Below are 27,977 nucleotides of genomic sequence, written 5' to 3'. Positions count from 1 at the left end.
GTTGGAATACAATACAAAAGCACCAAATTTGTACAACATAATTTACATAAATCAGGAATGGTCTGCAGTCGGTATCATCCAACATAGGTAAATCAGTGTATCGTCACGGTAAAAACCATTTCAGTCACCTAGTTACAAATATTAATTAAGAAATTTAATGGATCATTCAAGTTCTTCAAGTAACATTTGCATCTTTATATCAATTGGTATGATATTGGTTATCAGCATCGCTAAATTTTATATTAGTAATTTATCAATACAAACAAAAATTTCATATTAGTCCATTACTAAAAAATAAACACTTGATATAGTCAAGATGTTATGATGTATGTACTAAGAAAACTCAAGTACATACGGATCAAACCAATTTTGATGAAGTAAAAGTTATAATGGAAAAACTTATTGATTTATTAGATATTGTTAATGTTTGGAAATAATCATCTTACTTCACACTTGCAAGCTTGGCATCCCTCTTCATACATTTCCCCATTCATGAACATTCGACCATCATAATAACAATCCAAGCATTGAGGACAACATTGCCCTGGCATAGGCATAGGGTGTTTACATGGAATATCACATTGCAAGTTGCTGCAGCTAATTTTTCCATTCTAGACCAAAAAATAATAAAACATTAAACATGGCATTAGTGTAGTAGTAGAAAAAAATAACTTTTTAATCAACTTATAATTACAGTGTAATCTTAATTATACAATATTTTTTATTTATATATATTATATTTGATGAAAAAGGTTGAATTTTTGCTAGATTAACTATTAGAAGCATACTACTACAATGTTCGTAAAAAAAAATAATCATAAATGAGCAGCTCTGTTCAAAATTGAGTTAACATTGGATTCGGTTGCTGCACAGTCTAAAGTTTCTGTACAATAGCTCCCTTCAGTAACTGGCGACAGTCAGAAACACACAGTTGAATCATTTGGTTCATTTCATTTTGCTTTTCTGCCACTTTTGGCTAATTGCGAAGATGAAAATGAGTGATGATATGATGAAATTGATGAAGGGACTCTCACAAAGAATGCCCAGGCCAGGATTCGAATCCAGGACCTCTGGTGTTGTAGCACAGTGTGCTAACCACTCTGCCATGGAGGCTAGCTTAGAAACACATGGGAATGTTCAGGTACCTCATAAGCCATAATGGATAAACTTTCACCTGCGTATTTCTCGGTTTCATACTTTTGTGGGTTATCAAGTTTTACTTCCAAACCACTCAAATAATACATACTAAAATTAAAATTGTCATATTTTAAATGACATATCACAGTTTCATTTTACAATAATATGTGTGAGAGAGAGAGAGAGAGAGAGAGAGAGAGAGAGAGAGAGAGAGAGAGAGAGAGAGAGAGAGAGAGAGAGAGAGAGAGAGAGAGAGAGAGAGAGAGAGAGAGAGAGAGATTACAGAATTTACTACTAAAAATTAAGGGGAAAAAAACTTGTCAAAGAAGAAAAAAAATTATATATTTGCAGATCACAGAAGGCAGTTAGTTCTTACCTGACATGTGCACACACTACATTCAGCATCTTCAGGAGTAAATGTTTCTCCATTCTTTAACATGGTTTCACCAATTTGGCAATCTGTATCACATTCAGGACAGCACTTCCCCTCTTTGATTCGTTGTTTCTCACAAGTTAGTTCAAGACATGGTTTACGATGGCAAATAATTTCATCCTCCTGCAAGAAAAAAAGTATTCAATAATATCTAAAATTTATTACATGTTCAACAACTGTATTAATTTCATTCACCAGTAATTAGCCAAGTCTTTCGAAAGTCCAAGTTAACTCAAGGAATGAAAAATTGTATCGAACATTCTGTAGATCTGATATAAAATTACAAACGCTCATTCATATCCTTATTATTGCTAATTTTACTGATACACTGACATGTCTATATTGGCCAATACCAATACACTAATTGATTCATTTGGTTCATTTTACTTCACTTTTCTCCCACTTTTGGCTAATTGTAAAAATGAGGAGTGATAATATGATGAAAGGACAAACGCAAAGAACACCCATGCCTGTCCAGGATTCAAACCAGGAAACCCTGGCATCGTAGCAGGCTGTGTTAACCACTCCACCATGGAGGTCAGCCCAATATCCTACAGATCAACCTGTCCCATCTTCCCTAGGAGCGCATTTATTAACAAAGTCAGAAAGGTATATGCAACATTTTAGCAGATTTCTTCTCTGTCTACTTTCATCTACTCTCATCATCAATTTGACAAAAGGAAGAATAATGCACACTCACTTGACAGGTGCACTCTTGGCATGAATCATTATCATCAGTCCAGAACTGCCCAGTACCATATTCTGCAGTGCCTTCTTTACATTTTCCTTCACACTCCATACAGCAGGGGCCTTGAACTGGTGTCAAGCAGTTTACCTCAGCACATTCCCGTCTGGTACAAGACACACTTCCTTCCTGCATTAAAAAAGGATTCATTCATGTATTTTGAACAATAATTTAAATCCAAGATAAAATCAACTGTTTTCAAAACTAACAAATCAAGTTGAAAAACACAGTTATGACAAATTAATATCTTATGCTTACTTTTTATTTATACACATCTGAAGAACATTGTTGGAAACAAATGAAAGGTTGTGTAAAATCCAAATATGTACCAGAGATACTTATCATAATCATGTTGGCACAAGAAATAAACTATGTTTTAATTATACTTGCTCATGTTTCTTAATTTAATTAACTTGAAAACCTAATCCATTCACAAACCATACACAAGATCATGACAAAAATATTGTCTTGTACATTTACACAGAAGAAATTTCCAAAATACTAGTCTATAAACTGAGATTAAACATTATGAAATTCCAAGCATAAAATATATATTACTGCTTATTATTATTATTATTATTATTATTATTATTATTATTATTACCTGATAAAAGACCTGTGTGAAGAGCTGCAACATTGTCAATAGCAATAAGTACTGTTTACTTGGAAGTTTGTATACAGCTTACTACATATGACGGTCGTGCAAGCAGAGAGAGAAACACTGCAGGTGATAGACCAATGACAGCCAAAACTCCTGTTGGGCCACACCTTCACTAGAAGGAGCTTCAATACAGGGGACATTGATTGTTGCAGCCGCATGACTCTCCACTTTATACCACGAATCTGGGTTTATTGGCCATCATATATGGCAAACTGTATAGTGACTAATTTAAAAACTACAATAGCAAGACAATCATTCTTTTGATGCATTCTTAGCTAATTGTATTCTTTTTCAAGAATACATTATAGTTCCTGAAAAAATATGTACATGAAATATGTCAAAATGCTGAGCAAATTAAAGACACAAATATTCTTATTTATAATATTGTTTGTAAGATGACTTTGGCTACATGGTCCATTTCCAAAGCTTTAAATCAAATGTGTATTACAAGGTTTTCCCAATCTTACATTTCCTGCATTGTGTTTTGTTTATTATTACAGCCACCTGATTCTTCCAATATATTTGAGGTTACACTGCATTTCACCAACTGGCAACTCACCTCACAAATACAAGTATTGCATTCATCTATAGGATCCACAAAAACTTCTTTCTCATTTAGAATAAATTCTTCATATCTACAACCATCAGCACAGGATGGGCAGCAATTAGTAATTCTTGGATGTGAGCACGTGACAGGAGGGCAAGGAACACGAATGCATCGTATATTTCCATCCATGCAACTGCATTCTTCACATGGGTTCATGGGATGAGGAAACATGTGATTATTATATAACAATCGTCCTTCATAGAAGCAATCTGAAAGAATCAAACAACACAAATGTAGTTCACAGATACAAGGAAAATATTGTAATTAAAAACACCATCAAATATTTTGACTGAATTTTGAAGACAGCTTGATAGTTGGAATGAGGAAATCAGAAGAGCAGGAATGAAATTCAGTGCAGAAAAGAGTGAGGTGCTAATAACAACAAGAAACAGAGCCAGAAACGAACCAAGAATAAAGATGGATATGGAAGAGTTGAGGGTAGTGAGAGCTTCAAATATCTAGGAAGCAGCGGCGTATACTCTGGGTCATCTAAGTAATCGCAGATGACCCGACTGTATTTCTTTTTTAAAAATATATATATATATATATATATACACATTTCTTCACAATATTCTTCCAAACCAATTTCGATGCATACATTTCCTTGCTTCCAGCGTGCGAATACTTCCAATCGTTTGCCGCCGAACCGGGAACCTTTCTCCAGCTGGTGGAATGACTTCAGGGAATCTCACCATGACGTCATTCCTCCCGCTTTCCTTACAACCCTTGGAGAGGAGGGAGGAGAAAGGAAAGAGGGGGAGGAAACACTGCTTCTCAGGCGAGGTGAATCCGTGCCCTGGGTAAGCTCCTTCTTGTGAGAGTCCACCGGTCGCACTCTCAACCTTCAGAGCCTTTTCCCGTTCCCTCCGCTGAACTAGGGAAAACATACCCGGTAGAGTGCGAAGAACAGGAAAACTGAATAACATGGGCAAACCAATTCTACGCTAATTTTAACTTTATATTTGCTTCTGTCTTGCTGATTTCTGTTACTTGAACATAAATTTATCAAAAGGGAAAAGCTTAAATATTGAAGATGAAGCAAACTGAATTAAAATTCAAAGCTTAAGCAATTAAAGCACCTATTTGCTGACTCCCCCCATCCTTGTATTTACAAAAATAGTGATTGTTTCTCCTCTCTAATCTTCAAAAGCAGCGAGAATACTTCTTTCACGGAACTGAATATTTTTTAAAGGGAAAGATGTCAAAAATAAATTATATATATATATATATATATATTAGTTAATTTAAGTTGCTATATTCCGCCTGTTTAGCTTAATAGTGATGAAGATGAACGAATTAAACATAAAAAAAAAAACCACATCAGGCACGTAACCAGGTGGAGGACTCGGGGTGGCTGAAACCCCCCTCCCCAAAATCCTACAAATATCTCATTTAAAAAGTGTATAGTGGTAATTAATTTTACTTCATTAGCAGGATTAAATACTTTGCATAATATGTTGTAATAATCTGAGATTCATCTTCAGGACTTCTAACTCCACTGTTTCAACTTTATGTGGCGGCTGCTAATAAGGGATGATCCCCATCCCGAAATAAAATTCTGGCTCTGACCTGCAATGATTCGAACTTTTAAAAACCTGTCATTTCGAGCTCAGAAAAGGAATTTTTTTTTATCATTCATAGGGAATTTCATTCTGAGCCAGAAACACAACAACAGAAGTTTGGTGCGTGAAACTGAATGCGTGTAGTCGTTGGCTTCATGCTGTGCTTCGTGTTTATTATTTATTTAGGTGTTAGTGTTTGTCGTGATAGTGCTGTGTTAAAAGGTAATGGATGTGATACAAGATTTGCTGGTGAAACCTTTTGGAACAAGATCTTTTCAGGAGAAGTTGCAAATTGTTAATACAGGTAGGCCAGTGTCATCGCTTGAACTTATTTCTACACACATTATTATTTGAAATTCTACACGTATAGTAAATTGCAATAACGAGAATTAATTGATTGTGATCGTAGCAATAAGACAAACATTCCGACACAATATTCCTAAATCCAATATGGAGCTTGATATAAATTGTACGGAAACTTTTGGAGTTTGAGGATCAAAAGGTCGGAGATTACCCACTCGTTAGAACCAGCATACACCTCTGCTAGGAAGCATAATTGAGAGAAGTGGAAGAATAGATGAGGAGGGAAACAGAAGAAGACAAATGGGTGGTGGACTATATCAAAGTGTTCGAAGATTAATATGGAACAGGGATGTACCTGTGAAATGCAAGAAGGTAATATATAACACATACTATGTGCCAATAATTATGGAGCAGAGACTTGGACAGTGACAGAGAGAGACAAAAGCAAGATGCAGGCAGTGGAGATGAAATTTTTAAGGAGTATATTGGGGAAGACTAGAAGGGATAGAATAAGGAATGAGGAGATCCGACAGACAGTGGGTTTGGTGAAGCTTCGGGACAGGATAGATCAGGCACAGATGAGATGGTTCGGACACATGAAGAGGATGGATGCAGAAAGACTACCAGTAAGAGCTTACCATGCACAAGGAGTGGAAATAAGGGCAAGGGGGAGACCAAGATGTTGGTGGAAAGAGCAGATAGTGGAGAGTGTTAGGAAAAAGAGGACAAGATTGGAACACCATTGAAAGAGAGGAGTGGCGGAACACCAGGAAAAAAATGGAGAGGCTTCACTTCTATGCTGACCCAGCCAGAGGCAGGAAACGGCGAAGGATGATGATGATGATGATGAAGCAAAATAAATTCACACGTATAAATAAAGTACGAGGCGCATTCGTAAAGTAAGTATCGTTTGCAAATATTGCCGCTGTAGCGATGCAGTTACGACCGTGTGAGTTCTCACTGACGTCCTTCATCCATTAGTTAGCCACAGGCACGCGTGGGAGCAGGTCATTCTTTTTCTTTGCAGTTTTCTGAAGGTTTGAAATGTTCAAGAAAATCAATCGGCCCACCAACTGTGAAGTCCGGTCTGTGATTTGTTTTCTCAATTCAAGAATGGTTGAGTTCTTGCCTAGAGGACAGACCACCAACAAAGAAGCCTGCTGTGACACATTAATCTGGCTACGTCGTGCAATTCAAAACAAAAGACGCGGAATGCTTAGCGAAGGCGTTGTGTTGCTTCACGACAATGCTCGTCCACATACGGCCCAACAAACTCAAAATGTCATCATGTCATTCGGCTGGGAACAATTTGTTCATCTGCCAACAGCCCTGACTTGGCACCAAGTGACTACCATCTCTTTCTTCATCTGAAGAAGAAGTTTCTTACTGGTCAGTGTTTCGACGAGGATGACGACGTCGAAGCAGCAGTGCATGGATGGCTTTCGTCACAGGCTGGAACATTATATGATGATGGGATACAAAAACTAGTGCCACACAACGACAAATGCTTGAACAGTGGTGGAAACTACGTAGAAAAGTAGTTTAAGGTTTGTAGAATGCAATGAAAATAAAAAAAGGTACGGAACTATTTTACTTTATTTTTTACACCCTTTCGGTACTTACTATCCGAATACGCCTCGTACAACGAAAGTAATGAAAAATGCTTGCAATATTTCCAGTGAGGATGAACTGATATGAAATTTTTGCACACCAATAAATGACTGATTTATTGAGTTTGTTAATAAGTCCACTTTATGCACAGAAAGGTTAATCGAAACTGGACATACAGTTTAACCTTTTACTGGCCCGATGATACCATATGGTATCATGGTGCTGATTACAAAATGGATGTGCTTTTTGGACCTTCATACTCTTTGTGTTTGGGTGGAAACTCTGACAAAGGTCTGGAGCAAGTTCGGGAAATTCACATTGATGAGCCCCCTTCCCCCTCTCCGGAACATATCCATGCCACATTTCCGAACAGAGTTTCACATTTTGGCTCATTATTCAACTTGTATGGTACCCAGCAACATGAAACATGTTTCATTCTCTTGAGAAACGTCCATTCTTTGAAAATAATACTAAGGTTTGCACCTTCTCTCCAAAATAGAGGGGGAAGAGGGGGCAAACTCAAGATTTTTGTTTTTTTTCCATTGAAATTCGGGGGGCATGCTCCCCAAACCACCCTTCCTCGGTTGGGAGTTCTGAATTATACACGGTTTCATGCTCTGATGTTTTAGCTGCAAAACGAAACTTATCTGAAGTAGATTGCGCTCATAGTGCCCGAGTTATAACAATTTTCCTAAAAAGAGTGTTTGAATTTAAAATTCCCACCGAAAAGCTTGGGCCAGAACGGGGTTACTTTCGTAAACCTGCTCGGCTGTCTAAAGGTTAAAGTGCGATCCAAACCACCGGGCATCAAACCTGGGACCCCTTGTTTATCAATAAAGTGCTGATATAAAATTTACAAATTATTATACTGATATAAAGTTAATAGGGTACACTACCATGCTCTATTTTAAACTTGACGAAAAACAGACCAGAAACCAGTAACATTTTCCATCATTCCCAATGTATTGCTTTTTAAAACAGGATAATCAAAATTCTCATTGTGTGGATATGTTATATTAACACTCAGTAATTCAATTCAAATCTGAGCATGAAAATGAGTTTTGTTTTTTTTGTTTTGTTTTAAGTCCACTTTATGCACAGATAGGCTAATTGGGACTGGACCTACAGTTTAAAGTAAGATCTGAACCACTATTGGCCTCCACGGGGTATAGAACCTTGGACCTGGGTCCTCAATTCAAATCTCTTTTATAGTGTGACAAATATATTACTGAATTCAGTTTAGCTCGAAGTTTCTCAAGATACTTTCTTAATAATAAATCAGAACTCAATAAATAAAACTCAGCAAACATAGTAGTACAGTAGAGCGTCGATTATCCGAACGTCGGTCAACCGAACGACCGCTTAACCGAACTGTGTACTCGCTCACTTTCAGATATCTGTAATGAAAAAAGTACGTGACTTAGCTGCTCGTAAGCGTGTAGGCTTGCTTAGACAGACCAAAATAAAGGATTTTTTTAAACGTTAATTTTGTGTACTGTGTGTATTGTTCATGCAAAATGCGTATGTACTATGTACATATTTTTGTTTAATAAACTGTACCACATACTATATATTCCTACTAAAGTTGCCTTTGTATGTTACTTTGTAATACATACTTAAAGAGATGCCTGTTTTTATGAATAAATTTACTGTACAGTACTTCTTTTTGGCAAATAAACATGTACAGTTCGATTATCCGAACAAACCAGTTTTCCGAACGCCCATGTCCCCCAATTACTTCGGATAATCGACGCTCTACTGTATATGAATCTTGAGCAATTAATTTGCCTAGATGAAATCAATCCATATGTCTGTTGAAATAAACAATTTTCCAAGGCAAAAATGCTAACTTTTGACAACCTCCATGGATAAGTGGTTAGCACAGCATGTTGTGATGCCAGGGGTTCTGGGTTCGAATCCTGGCCTGGGCATGAGAGTACTTGATAATCTCTCATATTTCATCCCATCATCACTTATCCTGATCTTCAAATTTAGCCAAAAATCGGCAGAAAAGTGAAGCAAAATTAATCAAATCAATCAATACTGACTTTCACATGCTGGACAACAGCCTTTCAATGCAGGAAAATCGCAATCCACTGCAGGACAGCTTTCCTGGGAGCAGGTTACATTCCCTCTGTCACAGAAGCATTCCTGGCACGGATTCATAGGGTCCACAAACCCTGTTTGGTTTCTGTAAGTGTTCCCTTCGTAATTACATGCACTACCACATTCCGGACAGCATGTACTTGTGGCAGGATGGGTGCACTTGCTTGCAGCAGGGCATGTCTTGGGTGTACACTGAACCTCGCCCATCTGGAAGCAAAAACAAACACTTTCTGCAGTATGCTTCATAACTATTTGTCATTTATTGGCAATTCTTTCTGATAATTACTAGAACTAACGGTCCAAAACAAATTCCAATGCTTCAAAATTGACACAATTAAAAATTATTCAAAATATTCTTTAATATTAATATATTAGCATTCCACCACAATTTACGGCATCACTTTACCAAAGTTTTACTTTCAAATGTTCAAGACTTAAAATAGCTGTCACCAAGGTGGACTGATTTAAATCAGATTTAAATCACTTTAAGTAAATAATTTATAGAATAATGAACATAATGGTTTTGTACATATCAGAATAACTTTTCTTGAAAGTACATTAATCTTGTAATCATTTCATGGTGTTTATTAGGCTTTAAGAAAGAAAAAGAAAGGAAACAGCTTGGTCCACCGAAAAAACGTAAAGTCAAGGTTTCACTGTGTATAATTATGTTTTATTTTTCTTGTATGTTTGCAGTGCTTGCATTCTAAAATTATTTCTCTTGTAGTCTATGGTTGTTACAAGTACAAAATCACAGTTTTTTTGTTGTAACGTTTTAGGAGAACACACGCTCCCTTCATCAGACATTTATTTTTGTTTTGATTAAAGATACAGATACAATATATTTATCGACTAATAATTACTTTAAAACTGTCCCAAATCTGTATAAAGCACACATTAATTCATGGTTTGGAATGATTAAAATGACATGAAAGAACCATTTTTTTCCTGGATATTCTGTTAACTTAATTTGGAATATTTCCAACAAAATCTGTGATACTGACACTTTATAAAGCTTCTACTATACAAAACTTCTTGAAGAGTTGAATTCCTGGACAGTTTGAAAATTATTGACTTGTGAAAGTTGGCCCCCCACTCCCTCGTTTCTATCCTGCCATCTAGATTACTTCCCTTGTAAAAACCTTTCTAATCTCTCCTTCCACCTCACCCTGGGTGCCAAGCGAGCAGATATTATATTATTGACGGAATTACGAAAGAGGGGTTTCGCATAACATTTATATTTTTAGTCCCTGGTTTGTTACACATGTACAGAAAAGTGAATAAACAACTGGTTTAAAATGGACAGTATCGTAGTTCTTAACGAGTTAATTCTTAAATCAGAACATTTCGAGTAGGATTATCAAATTTACATAGCGTTTCCATGTGTGCATTGACCAAATCAACACTCTTAAAACAACAAAATTGCGCACCTATGGCTTACACCATTGGCACTTCCTTTACCACAGAGTTAGCATAACTATCTCTGCAGGCCTGCCCTCAGCTTAAACGATATTCCATTCATTACAATGCATTTCCTTACGCATTTACTCTTTTCTTTGGGGCATCAATTTTCGATACGGAAATATCCAAATATTCAAAGCTTTTCTAAAGGGGACTTTGGGAGAGCAACTGATGTTGGCTTACACCAAATGCTACATTCTTATAATCAGTCTAGCCACCAAAAGTGGACTAAACTCGAGGAAACGTTCCTCGTCGTCGAAAAGATGGGGAAACACTGTTTTTTGTAAAGCCCAACTGGCCTTCTTTATAGTCAGGGTAAACATCCGTGGACGTGGACCCCGTAGCACTGGAATTTTCCACTGCAACGGTCTTTTGAAAGACAGCTCCCCCACTGGGAAGCTAAAAAACAGAGGAATCTAATAAGCAGTAAAGCACAATCCATTAAGCACATATTCTTACAAACAATAACATATAAAAGTACACTCATGGAAACATATTAACTAACCCTACACCTTGTAGCTGGCCAGCAATTAATTAATCCAATATACCAAAACCAGTAATGGCCTGATTTACAGACTGAAATGAAGATTGGGAATAATGCTAACTGTATAATGACTTTCATAGCAGGTAATTGAAAACTTTACGACAGCAACATCAAGTAAAATGGTAACAACCCGATCTGGCACCTAAGAATTACCAATTTTTGTAATCAATCAACATGAAGACATCATGCATGAGATTTCTTGCAAGATGTAGTTTGACTTAATAGTTGCCACTTATATGCATATGTAAATAAGTCTGAGGTACATCACTTCATATGCTGTTTTGTTTATGCTTTTAATAATAAACCAAATTCATTTTCCAGCAGAAGGCATAACTTGTTTCTCTCATTGTCTAAACAATTAGTTAACAAATTCATGAAAATAATGTAATCAAATGAACATTACCCTGCAATAACATTCTGCACAGGGATCGATTGGATCTGGAAACACTTCCCCCTTTGATCGCTGCCAGCCTTCAAAGAAACAGTGATTGCACTCAGAGCAACAGCCATCAGCAGACAGACCAGGATACATGCATGTCACATTTGGACATGACTGTTTTTCGCATATCACCTCAGGGTATTGGCAAGTGCATTCCTCGCATGGTTGTCCAGGCCTTCTCATAGTTTCCCCATTTGGTAATGACACGCCGTGGAAGTAACATTCTGAAAATAGTAAACAATTAATGGGAGTAACTAAGAAGACATCCCTGCTGGATATTACTACTGTTTACAGTAGAAAAAATATACTGTTATCAATTGTAGTCTACTGTATCTCTCGGAAATCTATTGAAACTCAATGGTTTCCTACTGAAAACCTTCAGTAGGTCTAATGTACATGTACAGTAGGAAAACTAAAAATGAAATATTCTCTTCAGTATCACATGTAATATTGTATATAGTGCATCTAACTCAACATATTCGCTGCAAATACATTCCTCCTAATTAACAATTTGTTTTTATATCTATTTGGAAATCTGAACATGTTTCAAAACACCTATAGATCTACTGAAAACAGTTTACTAAAAAGTTTTCAGCAGGGATTAAAGCTGAGCTGATCATACTTTTAACTAATGCTCATTGTACTTCAATGCTGTAACAATTAAAAGGTGTATCACATTAGAACTATACCACATCAATCTCTCAGTACCACTGATATTGATCAAAAGTTGCAGTGGCAATATCAGTCCCAGTATTTATTTAATTCATGGATCATGTGTTTACATTTACATGCTATGTAACCACCTAACTAATCATGTAACAACAATACATGTAAAATACCCTACATTAAGAGATTGAACTTTATAATGAATTTATGTCAAACAAACTTACTGTGACAGTCTAAGCAGCAGCTTCCAGGCAGACGAATTGGAAAATTACACTGAATGTCAGGGCAAACAATTTCATTACATGTAACCGTCCCATTGTTGCAGACACATACTTGGCAAGGGTTGTAAGGGTCTATCAAATCTTGCTCATTGAGATAAATATTGCCATGGTAATAACAACCTGAAAAAAAAGTCATTAAGTAAATCAAAATCTATTGTGCATTTACATAAAAAGGAAATTTGATGATAACATTCTGATTTAAAGGGCATGAATATACAGTAGAGCGTCGATTATCCGAAGTAATTGGGGGACATGGGTGTTCGGAAAACTGGTTTGTTCGGATAATCGAACTGTACATGTTTATTTGCCAAAAAGAAGTACTGTACAGTAAATTTATTCATAAAAACAGGCATCTCTTTAAGTATGTATTACAAAGTAACGTACAAAGGCAACTTTAGTAGGAATATATAGTATGTGGTACAGTTTATTAAACAAAAATATGTACATATTACATACGCATTTTGCATGAACAATACACACAGTACACAAAATTAATGTTTAAAAAAATCCTTTATTTTGGTCTGTCTAAGCAAGCCTACACGCTTACGAGCAGCTAAGTCACGTACTTTTTTCATTACAGATATCTGAAAGTGAGCGAGTACACAGTTCGGTTAAGCGGTCGTTCAGTTGACCGACGTTCGGATAATCGACGCTCTACTGTACTTCATAAATGCAATAAAAGTATGCACAATGTTCTTGTTGATTGATTTGCTGTTTTAAGTCCACTTTATGCACAGTAAGGCTAATCAGGACTGGACCTACAATTTAAAGTGGGATCCAAACCACAATGTGTCTCCGGGAATAGAACCTGGGACCCCTTGATTACAAGGCAATGACGTTACCACTGTGCCATTCGAGAGGCCTACACACAATGTCCTTGTGTGTGTACAAATATTATAATGAAACATATTTTTAAAACATATTAAGTATTATCTCAAAAACACCAGAACTATTACAAGTGTTAACAATATTCTTATGTAATATTTAAGAATATATGTATGTTAAAAAGAAAAGTCTTCTCTTAAAATCACAGGCAAGTAAGCATAGCAAGTGTTAATAATAAATCTATTAGAGAGACTGACGAACTTGTATTTTTTTTTGTATTGTATTTAATTTTTTACTTTTATTTCTTGGTGTGCTCATTAAACATTCTTTTGAGAGAACTTGGGCTTTCATGGTTTCAATTTAACCAAATGAAATGATCTTCTAACATCATCACAAACATTATGAAGCATCATATTATATACACTGGAACCCCAATTTTACATTCCCCAGTTTTGCATTTCCCCATATTATACATTCAATCTTCAGACGAAATAGAGGAAAATGCAACGGCAGTGCCAGGATTATTTATCTAGGGGTGCTGAGGGTGTGCGGAAAGAAATGTATTGGGTGCAATTCTGAAAATAAGGAAAACATGAAACACGCATGCAACCTTTCGAAACTGGGAGAGCAAGGTGCCAAAACTTTGGTGGGGGGGGGGAGGACAATTTTCTTTTCCTTGGGAGATAAGGTTTACCATAGGACGGGGACAAAAATAGCAAAAAGCGGGGGACAACTGCATCCCTAATCGCCACCACTTATTAAAATGAATTACTGACTGAAATTAAAATAAATGTGTGAAATATATAACTTTAGATTGACATTCATTTTCCAGGGATGCTGCCCTCCCCCCCTTCCCACCCTCCACCTGGACGTCCATGATGATATGTATTAAATCTTCTACTCCAAGAAAGTGGCCATACAGTGTAAACATTCAGATATGTGTTGCAGTCTTATTGAACTAAGTAGTGAAATACAAAATAAAATCATCCTGCCCTTAAAAACACAATTTTTGAACCTTTTCAATGTAACCAATGTAGGTTCAAAATACATAGTACATTATACCTTCTGTCTGCCACAAGACAAAACGCAAAGCACAGCAACTGTGTCATCTTTAAAATCCCTTCTGCCGCACTATCCCCAACAATGAACTGTAAAATTTCTTTGTGAACATTGGCCTCTTCCTAACAGTTTTTTAAAAAGATTGAAATGGTATGTTTACTAGACATGTTACATGGAACAAATACATAGAACGTATTAACCTGGTGATACCTTAAAAGCAGCTGAGATTTTTGCTCCAGTGTAAGGAAGAACAAGTAGGCGGAAAATAAACAGTTTATCAACTGGGTAGGAATGGCCGAACCTGCAAGTTGTACATGCAAGTTTTTTAGTTTTTTAACTATAACCAACCAAATGTTGGCTATACATCCCCAATACACACAAGCACCACTCCACTCCAACAAAAGTACAAGGCTATTTCACTCCATGCAAAATTAACAGGAGTAGACATTCCCCGATATACTAAAAGTAGCAGGAATTAGGCCTAAGTAGTAAAACCATGCTGAAACACCCAAAATATTAAGTAAATAATAAGTCCCTGACCCAAATTCATTGGTTATCAAAATGATAACATTTTGTGTGTAGGCATAATCCAATGAGCACATGTTGCATTTCAAGCAAAATTTTTATTAGTAAATATATTTTCAGGATAACATTTGTGCAAGCACAAATTAACTTGCCTTCCCTGAAAATAACCCCAATTCACAGTTATTAGCACAAATAAACCCCAAAAACATAAAAAAATCGACGTTATTGACAAAAGACACTCGATCTCACAGCACCAGTGCCACCTGTTGAGAGCCAGTGGAACTAGCCCTGACTAGACTGCCACCTGGTGGATTTTCTAAGGTACTTGGTGAAAGCAAGTAGCCCGAGGTGCTGTGGACCAATCAGATGGCCTCCTGGGTGTGGCTTCCAGACAATAGAACTGCGATAGTACTTATCATGAGAGGACGCCATCTTGAAAACACTTGTTGTTTGGTTTTGAAGCAGTACACATCGCTCCAGCAGTTTGGGCCAGAGTAGGCCATTGGGGAGGGGAACAATGGTGCGGCCATTGTTTCTAAAGTGTGGAAAACCCAATAATTGCAAGGAACTAGTCCAATAGTGCATAAAAGGGACAAATTGCAGGATTTAAAGTGTCCTATAGTGCATGGAACCTGAAACCATGAAAAAACGAAACAATTCCAAACTACATGGTATGAACAAAAGACCTTCAGAAAACCAAGGTGGTTTGCATCCAAAGGCATCCAAGTTTATTCAGCACATCCTTTGTTAGATATCTCCCTGGAACAGTGCATTTGTATTTAAAGAACCATCTACCTTATGACCCAGTCATATTTCTAGTGTAAATTCTCAGAAATCCCCCCCATTCAAAGTTGGAGTGGTAAGTGTGAAATTTCCAAAGGCCCATGTGTGATGAAGTGGAAGCAGACTATGTAAGTTACCTATTTGTTGGTTATCTATGTAAAAACACACCTATAAGTTTGTTCAGTGCTTGTGTATATTTAAATGTGAGAAACCCAAGAAGATTAAATGTGTCATTCCAACGTCTTGGTTTTTTAATTCATATTTGGGTGGATAAGTCCGGGAAGCGAGCCACTCGCTCCGAATTAAATAGGCTAAAAGTCCCTATGATAAACCAGCAATCATTCCTCGGAATGGATGCTGGTCAGCTGGGGACATCCTCCATGCACGGGGATAAGTACGTCCAGGTTACATAGCCAGGTAGACTTGTAAATTCAATCAAGCCCAAAGTTGGTGAGTAGGTTGGGTTCACCTATCCTATTACCGGCAACGTAACCTGGAGGCACGGATCCCCGGACCATTCGCGTCTCGCGGATCGCATAACATTTTTAACATGAGAATAGGTTTATTGTGCAAGTTTTTTTAGTGAACGACGAGCTTTTTATATACCTCTAGGGCGAGGATATAATATTTTAAATGTATCCACACCAACCCTTGTGCACAATCCTTATATTACATTTCGACGTGGTACTATGCTAAGTACCTAGTTTTTTCATACGAACCTGAAGAAGGGGATAGTTTATCTCCAAAATGTCGTTCTACAGTAAGAAATATTGGAACAACATACTCGCATACGTGAGTACAGTTTTTAACGTCCTTTTTTTTATATTAAGCTACAGGCAATTATCAAAAACCACGAACAGATCACTTGAAGAAACAAAAGAAGAAAAAATTCATGTCAACAATGTTGACGAAAGAAAAAAATGGCCGCTGATTTTTACAGAGGCTGCCACCAGTACAGAAAAGTATCAGCACCTCTTTCAGTGCTTGCCTGCTGCATACAATAATAACGGACTTACTTCAGTACCTATCATTCGGCGCTTAATATGACGACATGACATAATATTACATATTAATGTTCGTGTTTTCAGTGAATGTAGGGGGTGCTGAAGAAAATTAAGGGGCATTCAAGCACACCCTCGTGTCCCCCTGGCACCGCCCCTGGGAAAATGGCACAAAAGTTTTCTCAGATTTTGAACTTCCCTCTATTTTAAGTTATTTCATGCTGGTCCCATGAAAAACACTAAAAACGAGCTTCCACTGTATGAAGGTGAAGTTTGATTTGCATATTAGTTGGTAAGAGCTCCAACAATAATTAGTTATGTTTTTTGGTTAAAATTTCTTGAATGTAGTAAAGAAAGAAAAAAGTAAAAGGGGAAAAAAGGCACCTAATGCCCCATTCTGGAACTGTAGTATTTGAATTACCTCACAACAGGTAAACACAGTGTTTGGGATAGATTAGTGTATGTATTATTATTTGTGTTATCAATGTGTGAAAATTCGTGTATCTTAAGTATTCATTATACTTGTCGCCACTAGGTGGCAGGACAGTGCAGACTCTGCTTCGGAGACTGTGCAGGGCGTGGTACATATCGGGAAATACCCGCACTGTACGAGAAAACAGCGAGAGACATTGCTACGCGGTGGTCGACTCCATTCCAATGTAGTCCAGTGTCAGTGTACATTAAATAGTGTATATAATCAATCCAGTGTTTAAATAAGAAACGCAACATTTTATGGTCATCTCCGGGCAGGATTAGTTTACCAAGTGAACAATCTCTGTGAGATATGACGTGTTACGCATCAGAACAAACGTCTCAACTCGCCCGCCATGGAAAGAACGAGTGTTTTCGCGCGGTATCTAAGTGACTTTGTATGCAGTGTTCCAGTTACAGATGTGTACTGACATTCGTACTTACGTCAATATGGTTGCATGTGCTCAATCGTAGAACTTCTGTGTCACAGTACTTATTACGTATTACGTGTAATTTTCGATCACAACGGTTACGCGTGTGGTTTGAACAGACATTCCGTATAGTTATCGTGCGTACGTCGAATGTTTTGTTAGAAGACCGAGTTATACACGGTAGTATTCAGTGGACAATCAGTTATCTGCTACGATAACTCATCACGGGACTGAGTATCATACATTTGGACAGTTTCGAGCATCCACTACAGTATCCTGCTGTCGGCTGAAGTGACGTCATCGCCAACACCCAGGGAAGCTTCAGATCAAGGTCAGTAGTTAGCTAGGCTCGCACCATATTTTGTTTACTCTTTCCTCACGTACTATATTTCCTTGCCCTCTTTCCTTCGCGATGGATGAAGAAGAGAAAAGAATGTTGATACGTAAGAGAGCTGGATTTAGGGGCCAGTTAACACGAACACAAGCATTTGTCAGTGCCTTTGAAGATACGGGGGAAGTTCAAGAAGTAAGGGTCCGTTTACAGAATTTAACACCTTTGTGGGAAAAATATGATGAAGTTCAAACACGTTTAGAAGTAGAAGATATAAACGAAAATCACGAACCTCACAGGGAGGATTTTGAAGAAGTTTACTACAAGGTACGGGGTAAAATGGAATCCGTTATAGAGAAACATAAACAAGCACAAGCTGCACCTACAGATGGATCGGATGTTGTAAACAATGCTTCATCATTAGGCACCAAGCACATCAAATTACCCACGGTATCTTTACCCACGTTTCACGGTAATTATCAGGATTGGTTAGCATATTCAGATGCATTTCAGGCTATGGTTCACACAAATGACAATATTCCTAAAATACAGAAATTCCACTACTTGCGTTCATCATTGGAATCTGAAGCAAGAACACTTATCAATACTTTGCCCATGACCGATTCAAATTATGATATTGCGTGGCAATTGTTGAAAGGTAGGTATGAGAATAAACGACTGATAGCAGCAAGTCATGTCAATAACATCTTACATGTGAACGCAATTAACAAGGAAAATGCCACAGAATTACGTCAGTTTATCAATGACGTCACCAGTAACTTAAATGCTCTTCGAGCCCTTGAATTACAAACACCGTTAGAAGATGTTATTTTGATACATCATTATTTGGCTCAACTTGATTCTCACACAAGAAGGGAATGGGAATTAAGCCATACCGATCAGTCATTCCCTACACTAAAAGAACTGTTCACCTTTCTAGAACAAAAATGTCAAGCTTTGGAATCAATGAAGTCTGTTCACGAAAACAAAAATGTCAATAAAAACAAGGTTAGCCCTAAACAGAAACACATCCGTCAGTCAAATTCTTACCTGACAACTACAAATACACAATGCTATTTCTGTAAATTAGCACATTCCTTATATTCATGTAAGTCTTTTGCAGGCGCAAGTCTGAAGCAGAAACAAGAGTGTGTGCGCAACAACAAACTTTGTTATAATTGTCTCAGATCGAATCATAATTTTAGGAACTGTACTTCAGGTAATTGTAGACGCTGTGGATTGAAACACAATTCACTGTTGCATCCAGACGAAGGCGGTAAACGAGGAAGTCCTCTAAGGCAAGACCAACCAAGGAATGACTCACCAGACACGAGGAACGAAGCTGAAAGGACAACTTCAGTACAATCTTCATACTGCACATTTAAGAGTAAACCAAGATCACACGTTCTGCTATCAACAGCTTTAGTAGAAGTCGTCGATTCTAGGGGACAGCCACATACATGTAGAGCTCTCCTGGACAGTGGGTCTCAGTCAAATTTCATCAAGGAAGATCTTGTTCAGAGACTACAGTTGCGAAAGCAGAAAAATCATATTCCAATCAGAGGAATCAATAATGTTTCATCGGAAGCCAAGCACAGTGTCGACATTCAGCTGCGCTCAAGAGTGTCAGACTTCCAGACTTCACTTACTTGTCTGATACTCCCACGCATCACAGGGAACGTACCTTCTCAAGTTATTCATCATGAACATTGGAACCTACCAACCGACATTGAGTTAGCAGATCCAGATTTCTACAAACCAGAAGGGATAGATCTACTAATTGGATCGGAACTTTACTTGCACTTACTTCTTCCTGAAAGACAAACGAGAGATGAAAACTATCCAGTTCTTCAAAATACTGAATTAGGTTGGATTTTAGCTGGTCGGATGGAACAGCCTGTACAACCTAGTACACCCACAGTAGCATGTTTTGTACGCATGGAAGACAATTTGGATTCTCAATTACGGCGTTTTTTCGAGTTGGAAGAAATGTACTCGAAACCAAAAACAGCTGAAGAAGTAGCTTGTGAAAACCACTTCAATCAACACACCACCAGAGATGAAACAGGGCGTTTCATTGTTCGTCTCCCATTTCGATCAGATCATACAGAGCTAGGACATTCATACAACCAGGCATTATTCAGATTACATCAGTTAGAGAAGAGGTTTCAACTTCAACCAGAGTTGAAAGAGGAGTATAGCAGAATACTCGAGGAGTATGAAATGTTGGGACACATGAAGCCAGTACAACCAGATCCAAATGAAGCTGGTGACGTGTCATACTATTTACCACATCATCCAGTATTCAAACCTAGCAGCAGCAGCACGAAAATCAGAATTGTTTTTGATGCATCAGCAAAAACAACAAATGGAGTCTCATTAAACGATATACTGATGGTCGGTCCAACCACACATGACGATCTTCAGTCTATAGCTCTTCGCTTCAGAACGCACAAGGTTGTATTTACGGCAGACGCCGAGAAGATGTTCAGACAAATCCTGATTCATCCAGATGACACTAAGTTTCAACGTATACTTTGGAGAAAATCTACAGATATGCCAGTACAAACGTTCGAGCTCACAAGAGTCACATTTGGTTTGGCATCATCACCATTTTTGGCGACCAAAACATTGCAGCAGTTAGCTGAAGAGGAAGCAACCAAGTTTCCGAATGCATCCAAAGTTTTACAACGAGATGTTTACGTTGATGACCTCCTCACTGGAGCTAACAGTATTGAAGAAGCTAGACAATTGCAAGGAGAACTAATCGATTTACTGAATTCAGCAGGATTCACTTTGAAGAAATGGTGTTCTAATCATCAAGAACTTCTTGAAGCAGTACCAGCTACTCATAGAGAAATGCAACTACCATTTCAGTTTGACAAGGAAGCAAACGTTACAGCTTTAGGTCTCACATGGGATCCAGTCACAGATAAATTGCAAGCAAATAACAAGGAGATAGTGTCATGTTATGAAGACAACATCACTAAACGACAAGTAGCTTCTATTGTCGCATCAATCTTTGATCCTTTGGGACTAGTCAGTCCAATAGTAATTTCTTACAAGATATTTCTACAACAATTATGGTTCCATAACATGGAATGGGACGATAAGTTACCAGATCAACTCAACATGGAGTGGAAACGTATGTTTCAACAGTTACCAAACATTAATCAGGTACAAGTTAACAGATTTGTGCTAGTTCAAGGAAAAGTGGTTGACATTCAACTCCACGGATTTTCAGATGCATCGCAAGTTGCATATGGCTGTTGTTTGTATCTTAGATCAACAAATGAAAATGGTGAAACCACTGTACATTTACTTTGTTCACGTTCGCGTGTGGCACCTATAAGAAGAATCACTCTTCCTCGTCTTGAATTGTGCGCTGCTTTGTTGCTGGCGAAACTAACACACAAGGTGTTACAACTACTACAATTGGAAGTCAGTAGAATCAATCTATGGACTGATTTGAAAATCGTACTGGCGTGGCTTGCATCACCTGCAAGACGATGGAAAACCTTTGTAGCGAATAGAGTTTCACAAATTCAAGAATGTACTAAGCCTCAGTACTGGAAACATGTAGTGTCAGCACAGAACCCCGCAGATTTAATCAGCAGAGGGACAAATGTAGACTCACTACACACCTCTCAAATGTGGTTTCATGGCCCTGATTGGCTATCACTTCCAACAACAGCATGGCCCTCGAGTCCAACATCGTCAAGGGATGATGACTTCGAACTCGACGAACTTGAAGAACAAAGAACAACTACAGTAAGTCTAGTCACAAATGCACCAACAATAGAATTTATCAGCAGATTTTCGTCGTTATTGAAACTTCAAAGAGTGATTGCATATTGTTTGAGATTTCTACACAATGCGAGGAACAAACAAGAGAAACACATAGGATCATTGTCAGCAAGTGACTTAAGATCAGCATTGCATACTTGCATTAGAAGCGTGCAACACGAAGTTTATGGCAAGGAAATACGAGAATTGTCTTCTAACAGTCAGGTGTCAAAGGATAGTCAACTTTCAGACTTGCATCCTTTCCTAGATGACAAACAAGTACTCAGAGTTGGAGGAAGACTTAGGCACTCACAGCTACCATATGATAGCAAACATCAAATCATATTGCCACCGAAGCATCATTTAACTGGATTGATCATTCTTTCAGAACACCACAGGCTATTACATGCAGGACCGCAACTCCTTATATCTTCATTACGACAGGAGTACTGGATACCAAGAGCCAGACAAGTGGTCAGAGCTATTCTGCACAAGTGCCTCATTTGTTTCAAATTAAGAGCATCTGTTTCCAACCAACTCATGGGACAATTACCACCATCCAGAATACAGTCCACTAGACCATTTCTAAACACTGGAGTTGATTACGCTGGACCAGTTATCATCAAGCCGTCAATCACCAGAAGCAAATCAAGGTTGAAAGCATATGTAGCAGTATTTGTATGCTTTGCCACCAAGGCCATACACCTAGAATTGGTCGGAGATCTCAGCACCAAGTCATTCATTGCTGCTTTGCGAAGATTTACGGCACGCAGAGGAAAATGTTTGAACTTGTACAGCGATAACGGAAGAAATTTCGTCGGTGCCAATCGTGAATTACAAGACTTGAAGAATTTATTCCAATCATCAGACTTCAGCAAGTCTTTAGAAGACCATGCAGCTCAGGAAGGATTCAAATGGCATTTTCTACCACCCAATAGCCCAAATATGGCTGGACTTTGTGAAGCAGGAGTGAAGTCCATGAAGCATCACCTGAGGAGAATCGTAGGGAACTCTGCTCTCACTTTCGAAGAACTTGAAACACTCTTAGTTCAAATCGAAGCCTGTCTTAACTCCAGGCCCCTCACAGTATTGTCACATGACCCTACAGATCCCAGTTTTATAACCCCTGGCCATTTCCTTATTGGTGCACCCCTAACTAGTTTTCCTGAGCCTAGTCTAACTGACATCAAAGAATCCAGTTTATCCAGATGGCAGAGATTGCAGCAGATGTACCAACAACTATGGGACCGTTGGTCAAAGGACTACTTGCATTCCCTGCAGCAGAGGACCAAGTGGAACACCCAAAAGAAGAATTTGGAACCAGGAACAGTGGTCTTAGTGAAGGAAGATCACCTACCTCCACTTACATGGAAACTTGCTATAGTTGAACAAGTGCATCCTGGTGCGGATGGACTAGTGCGTGTTGCAACTGTTCGCACTTCATCTTCAACCTATAAACGTCCAGTTAACAAACTAGTGCCTCTTCCAATAGATCATTAGTTGTACTTTTGTTGATCGACTCGATCAAGAGGGGGGACTATGTTTGGGATAGATTAGTGTATGTATTATTATTTGTGTTATCAATGTGTGAAAATTCGTGTATCTTAAGTATTCATTATACTTGTCGCCACTAGGTGGCAGGACAGTGCAGACTCTGCTTCGGAGACTGTGCAGGGCGTGGTACATATCGGGAAATACCCGCACTGTACGAGAAAACAGCGAGAGACATTGCTACGTGGTGGTCGACTCCATTCCAATGTAGTCCAGTGTCAGTGTACATTAAATAGTGTATATAATCAATCCAGTGTTTAAATAAGAAACGCAACACACAGAAACAGCAAAAAATGCAGATAAAAAGTCTGACCTGGGCTTGCAGTCTTGTCTTCATGCCACCATCACGAAGAGGAATTTGCAGGTGAGCTGAGAGAGGGGAACCTGTGTTTATGCTGTTTCTGTATTACCTGTTGCAAGGTAGGTTGAATATGAACTTTCCTCTTGATCACAAAGCTGCTTTCAAAAGCTACATTCCAATTAACATACCACAGGAGTTAAGTTGTAAGCTCATTTAAAAGAAGATGCCTCTTACCGTCACAGCTCTCGCAACAGTCTGTAGTCATTGGATGTGAGCAGTTGGCAGTGACACATTGTTTCTCCCAGCAGTGAACAGACCCTTCAATGCAGGAACATTCTTGACATGTGTTCAAAGGATGTGCAAAAACATCTTTATTAGCAAACTTTCTTCCTTCAAAATCGCAATCCATACTGACAGGGCAAAATGGACAGCACATACGTGGAAATATCTGAGGATTTTCACAGTGTACATGAGGGCACACAACTGTGTTGCATGTCACATTACCACTCTGAAAAAAAAAAGAACACAGTGCATCGAAGTAGTTTCATATAATTTTTACTATTTAAAATACATCTATATATTCTGGAAATTATGTGATTAAATCTCATGAGAGATAATAAATATATTAAAGTAAACTCCACTAGCATCCTACGATGCAGTTCCAATGGAAAATATATCTTAAAATTTATACATATTCTGAACTACTTTGAACTGTTACAATTTGTTACAACTTGGTGAGAAGAACATCACTCTGTTCAGGTACTGAGAGTGAATATGCTAAATAATTAAATAATAAATAAAAAATCAAACCTGGCATGAACATTCCTGGCAAGGATCCTCAGCATGTTGAAATTCTTGCTCATCTTCATATAATCTTCCGGTAAATTCACAATTATCACATGATGCGCAACAGCTATCTAAATCTGTAGCTGGGTGATAACATGGGACTGGTTCACAAGGCTTCTTCTGACACCTTGGATAGGAATTCTGCCAAAAGGAACAAATTTAAAAACACGCTAAATTAGTTACAGTTAGAAATAATGTAACAAAAAATATTTTAACAAAAGCTAGAGAGATTACTTTTATTAATATCTGCATGAAAATTGGAATTTTAAAAAAGAAATCAGTCTCCAGGATTTATTTCAAGGAGGAATGAAATGCAATTTCAGATCCAACCATTCTTGCCCTTTCCCAGCTTCTCACACTTGGAATTGGAATTCTTGTGGTGCATCTGTTTCAGACTCTGTTTAGGTCTATACAGTCATAAAAAAAAACTAACATTTCTATTGCAACTTACAGAATCGACAGCTCTCTATCTTACCAAGCCGGTCTCCATGGCAGAGCAGTTAACATGAAGCCAGAGATCCTAGGTTCAAGTCCTGGGTAAGGCATGGACATTTTATTATATGTATTACTTCATGATTTTATCAATTAACCACCCATCTGTCATTGTTGTAATTAAGCTATAGAGACAAAAATACCTTGAGTAAACATGTACCTTCCAAAATCATATCCTCAATTTTTTTAAAAAACCTGTTTTCTTCATCAGGAGTATGAATAGAAGTTACATGCACATTAAAAGATATGTTAATATTGGAATAAAAAAACAACCTGCATTTCTGGAAATGATGCTGTTATACAAATCAATGGCATAGCCTACTACTTTAGTAATACAACAACTGTGGTCTTGGTTGATTTGTTGTTTTAAGTCCACTTTATGCACAGTAAGGCTAATCGGGACTGGACCTACAGTTTAAAGTGGGATCCAAACCACTTGTGCCTCCACCAGGTGACAACTGTGGTCTTTTGTTCTTTTGTAATCAAATATATTATAGGGATGGGACCGATTAATCGGTACTCTATCGGTATCGGCCAATATAGGCATATCAGTGTATCGGTTTATCGGTAAATTTACTGATTATTTTACCGATCCGATATATCGAAAAATATCTCATAATTTAGTGCAAAATTCTGCCATTTTGTTGTAATTTTTATGGATAATCTCGATGCCCTACTTTCTAAAAGTAATTGTCTAAATATTCAACTTCTTTTGCACTGCAGTAACCTCGAAACACACATTTATTAAGGAGATCAATGAACATTTCAGGTTCTTCAAGGACCATTTCTAATTTTATATCGGATTGGTAGAATATCGGTTATTGGTATCGGTAAATTTTATATCGGTACTTTATCGGTATTGGTCAAAATTTCATATTGGCCCATCCCTAATATATTATATGTACAAAATGAAACAAAATACTGACATGTATTTAAATATCATGGCTGGTCATAGTTTTCCTTAGCAACTACAAGTAAATGTACTTTTAACAAAGGCCCCATGTACTTCCTCCTACATCCTTTCATCACCCTATCACTTACTTCACAGGGTTTACTGTTTCTTGAATCAAGAGTAATGAAATATGAATAATCAATGTTAAAATTAGCCAACAAACCAACTACAATCATAGGTTTTCCACTCTAACTAACTAACTAACTAAGTCTCTAGGATTCTTAAACCAGAAGGTTTATGGCTGCAGCAACACAAGCCTTCCATCTGTCCCTATCCTGGGCAAGATCAATGCATACAGATAATTTAGCACTCATTTTGCCTAAACAAATTTCCTAATTTTTCTCAGGCTTTTTCAACTGAAGTTTAAGATCACTATGTAATATCTTAACTAACTATACCTCAGTTTACAAGCATGCAAAAAAAAAAAAATCTACATTCACAGTTATATTTAATATTCCTTGACTTTTTGAGGTCAGGGAAAACCTTCATGGAGCAATGCAGGTGCTTGACAACATCATTACTTACAATGCAAGTGCATTCCACACATTCATCATCAGAATGAACCCACGAATCACCTTCAAGATGAACATCTCCATTCATGTAACACTCTGGAGTGCAAATTGGACAGCAAAGTTCAGGATGTTTCACAGGATGTGAACACGTCAATCGCGGACATGTTATTGTATTGCACGTTACATAGCCATTCTGCAAGGAAAGACAATTATGAAAGTAAATATATTGTAGCCATGTACAGGTTATAAATTTTTACCAGTGGAGATATAAAATTTACTGTCAATAATAAGTTGTGAACCAGTATGATACAATAGTAACAAGAATTTTGTTAAGAGTCTGATAATACACTCGCCACTTTATTTAGCATTTACCTTACCATTTACACAAGAGGTATTTCACTGGTAACTTCCCCCTCTCACAACCAACGCTAAATTGAAGCAGCGACATGTTTAGCTACAGGATAGCCCAGATGGAAGTTTCTATTGGTTCCAATTGAAATGGTTTCAATTGGAATGAATCGGATTCTATTGGATACCTAATACAGCTATCGGAATGTATTGGTTTCAATCGGAATCTCAACTGAAACCAATTGGGAAATCAATACAATTTCCAATTGGTGAATTGTATCCAATTGTAAGTTTGTATATATTGTAGAATCAATATGTTATAAATTCATTTATTGACTCAAGGCATAGGTAGTTTAATTCTTTGACACCACATTTCCTGTAATTTAGAAGTTCTTTGGAAAAACAGCACACTTGAACAGAATTTCCTCTGAATTCTAATGCATACTACTACAAATCCACTAGTAACTCCAGTACATATTCAACCAGAATGATACTTTCTATTCGCATACGCCATTCTACGATCAATTCCAGTCAGATTTATCTTAATAAATACCTAAGAAGAACTATTTCTTAAGAACCAACTCAACCTTAAATCAGCTAATAGTTGGAATAAATGTTCACATTAGTTCTTGTTTTCTTCAATATGGAATTTCCATGGTTAATCTATGTATGTAATGCAATTGGAAAAATGAGCAATCTTTTGATCAACTAAGTTGATCTTGACAGTGTTTTGTTTGTTCATCACCTTTTCAAGTGTTGTGGATCAGATTCTTTGTTTAACCTAATTTTTTGCTGTTTTTGCATGTATAATGGAAGAACAACATGTCAATTTATGGCTGAAGCAGCATGTTTTTTGATTTTCTATAAGTGCGTTAAACACAATGAAGCTACAGAGTTAAAGATGTTCATATATTTGAAAATTTTTTGAATGTGAAAGTTTTTCTAAGTTACAAATTCCAAATGCTTTACCAGAGATTTATTTTAGTTGTTGTATATGATTTCAATTGCATTTATAGTTGTATAGAAGATTTTTTCATAAGCAATATATTGAAAACAATAACATACTTTCCAATAGAAACCAATTCATTGCAATTGACCAATCGTGTCTAAAAACTCATATTGGCTATCAGAACAAATTGGAAAAATTTCCAGCTCGGAGTGTATATTATATCTACAAATGACAGTTGGTAACTCTGTCCCAATGCAG

At 37.4% G+C, this 27,977-nt stretch overlaps 1 protein-coding gene across 1 annotated transcript in view; it reads right to left on the bottom strand.

Annotated features, from left to right (window-relative positions):
• The window catches only part of LOC145985678 (kielin/chordin-like protein), a 294,740-nt gene that overhangs the window by 31,209 nt on the left and 235,554 nt on the right, over positions 1-27,977 (bottom strand). The window contains exons 27-36 of the mRNA XM_083119746.1: positions 26,436-26,615; positions 24,431-24,607; positions 23,855-24,128; positions 12,500-12,676; positions 11,574-11,833; positions 9,108-9,372; positions 3,536-3,792; positions 2,271-2,444; positions 1,514-1,693; positions 447-611 (exon numbers count right to left, since the gene is read on the bottom strand). Of these exons, the coding sequence (XP_082975872.1) occupies positions 447-611; positions 1,514-1,693; positions 2,271-2,444; positions 3,536-3,792; positions 9,108-9,372; positions 11,574-11,833; positions 12,500-12,676; positions 23,855-24,128; positions 24,431-24,607; positions 26,436-26,615 (2,109 nt within the window). The remainder of the gene's footprint in view (positions 1-446; positions 612-1,513; positions 1,694-2,270; positions 2,445-3,535; positions 3,793-9,107; positions 9,373-11,573; positions 11,834-12,499; positions 12,677-23,854; positions 24,129-24,430; positions 24,608-26,435; positions 26,616-27,977) is intronic.

This window comes from Lepisma saccharinum, chromosome 3 (genome assembly GCF_977018435.1).
Source record: "Lepisma saccharinum chromosome 3, izLepSacc3.1, whole genome shotgun sequence".
NCBI classification, from domain to species: domain Eukaryota; kingdom Metazoa; phylum Arthropoda; class Insecta; order Zygentoma; family Lepismatidae; genus Lepisma; species Lepisma saccharinum.
Note: the sequence above shows the minus strand (reverse complement) of the source record. Positions and strands in the feature narration are given on the sequence as shown.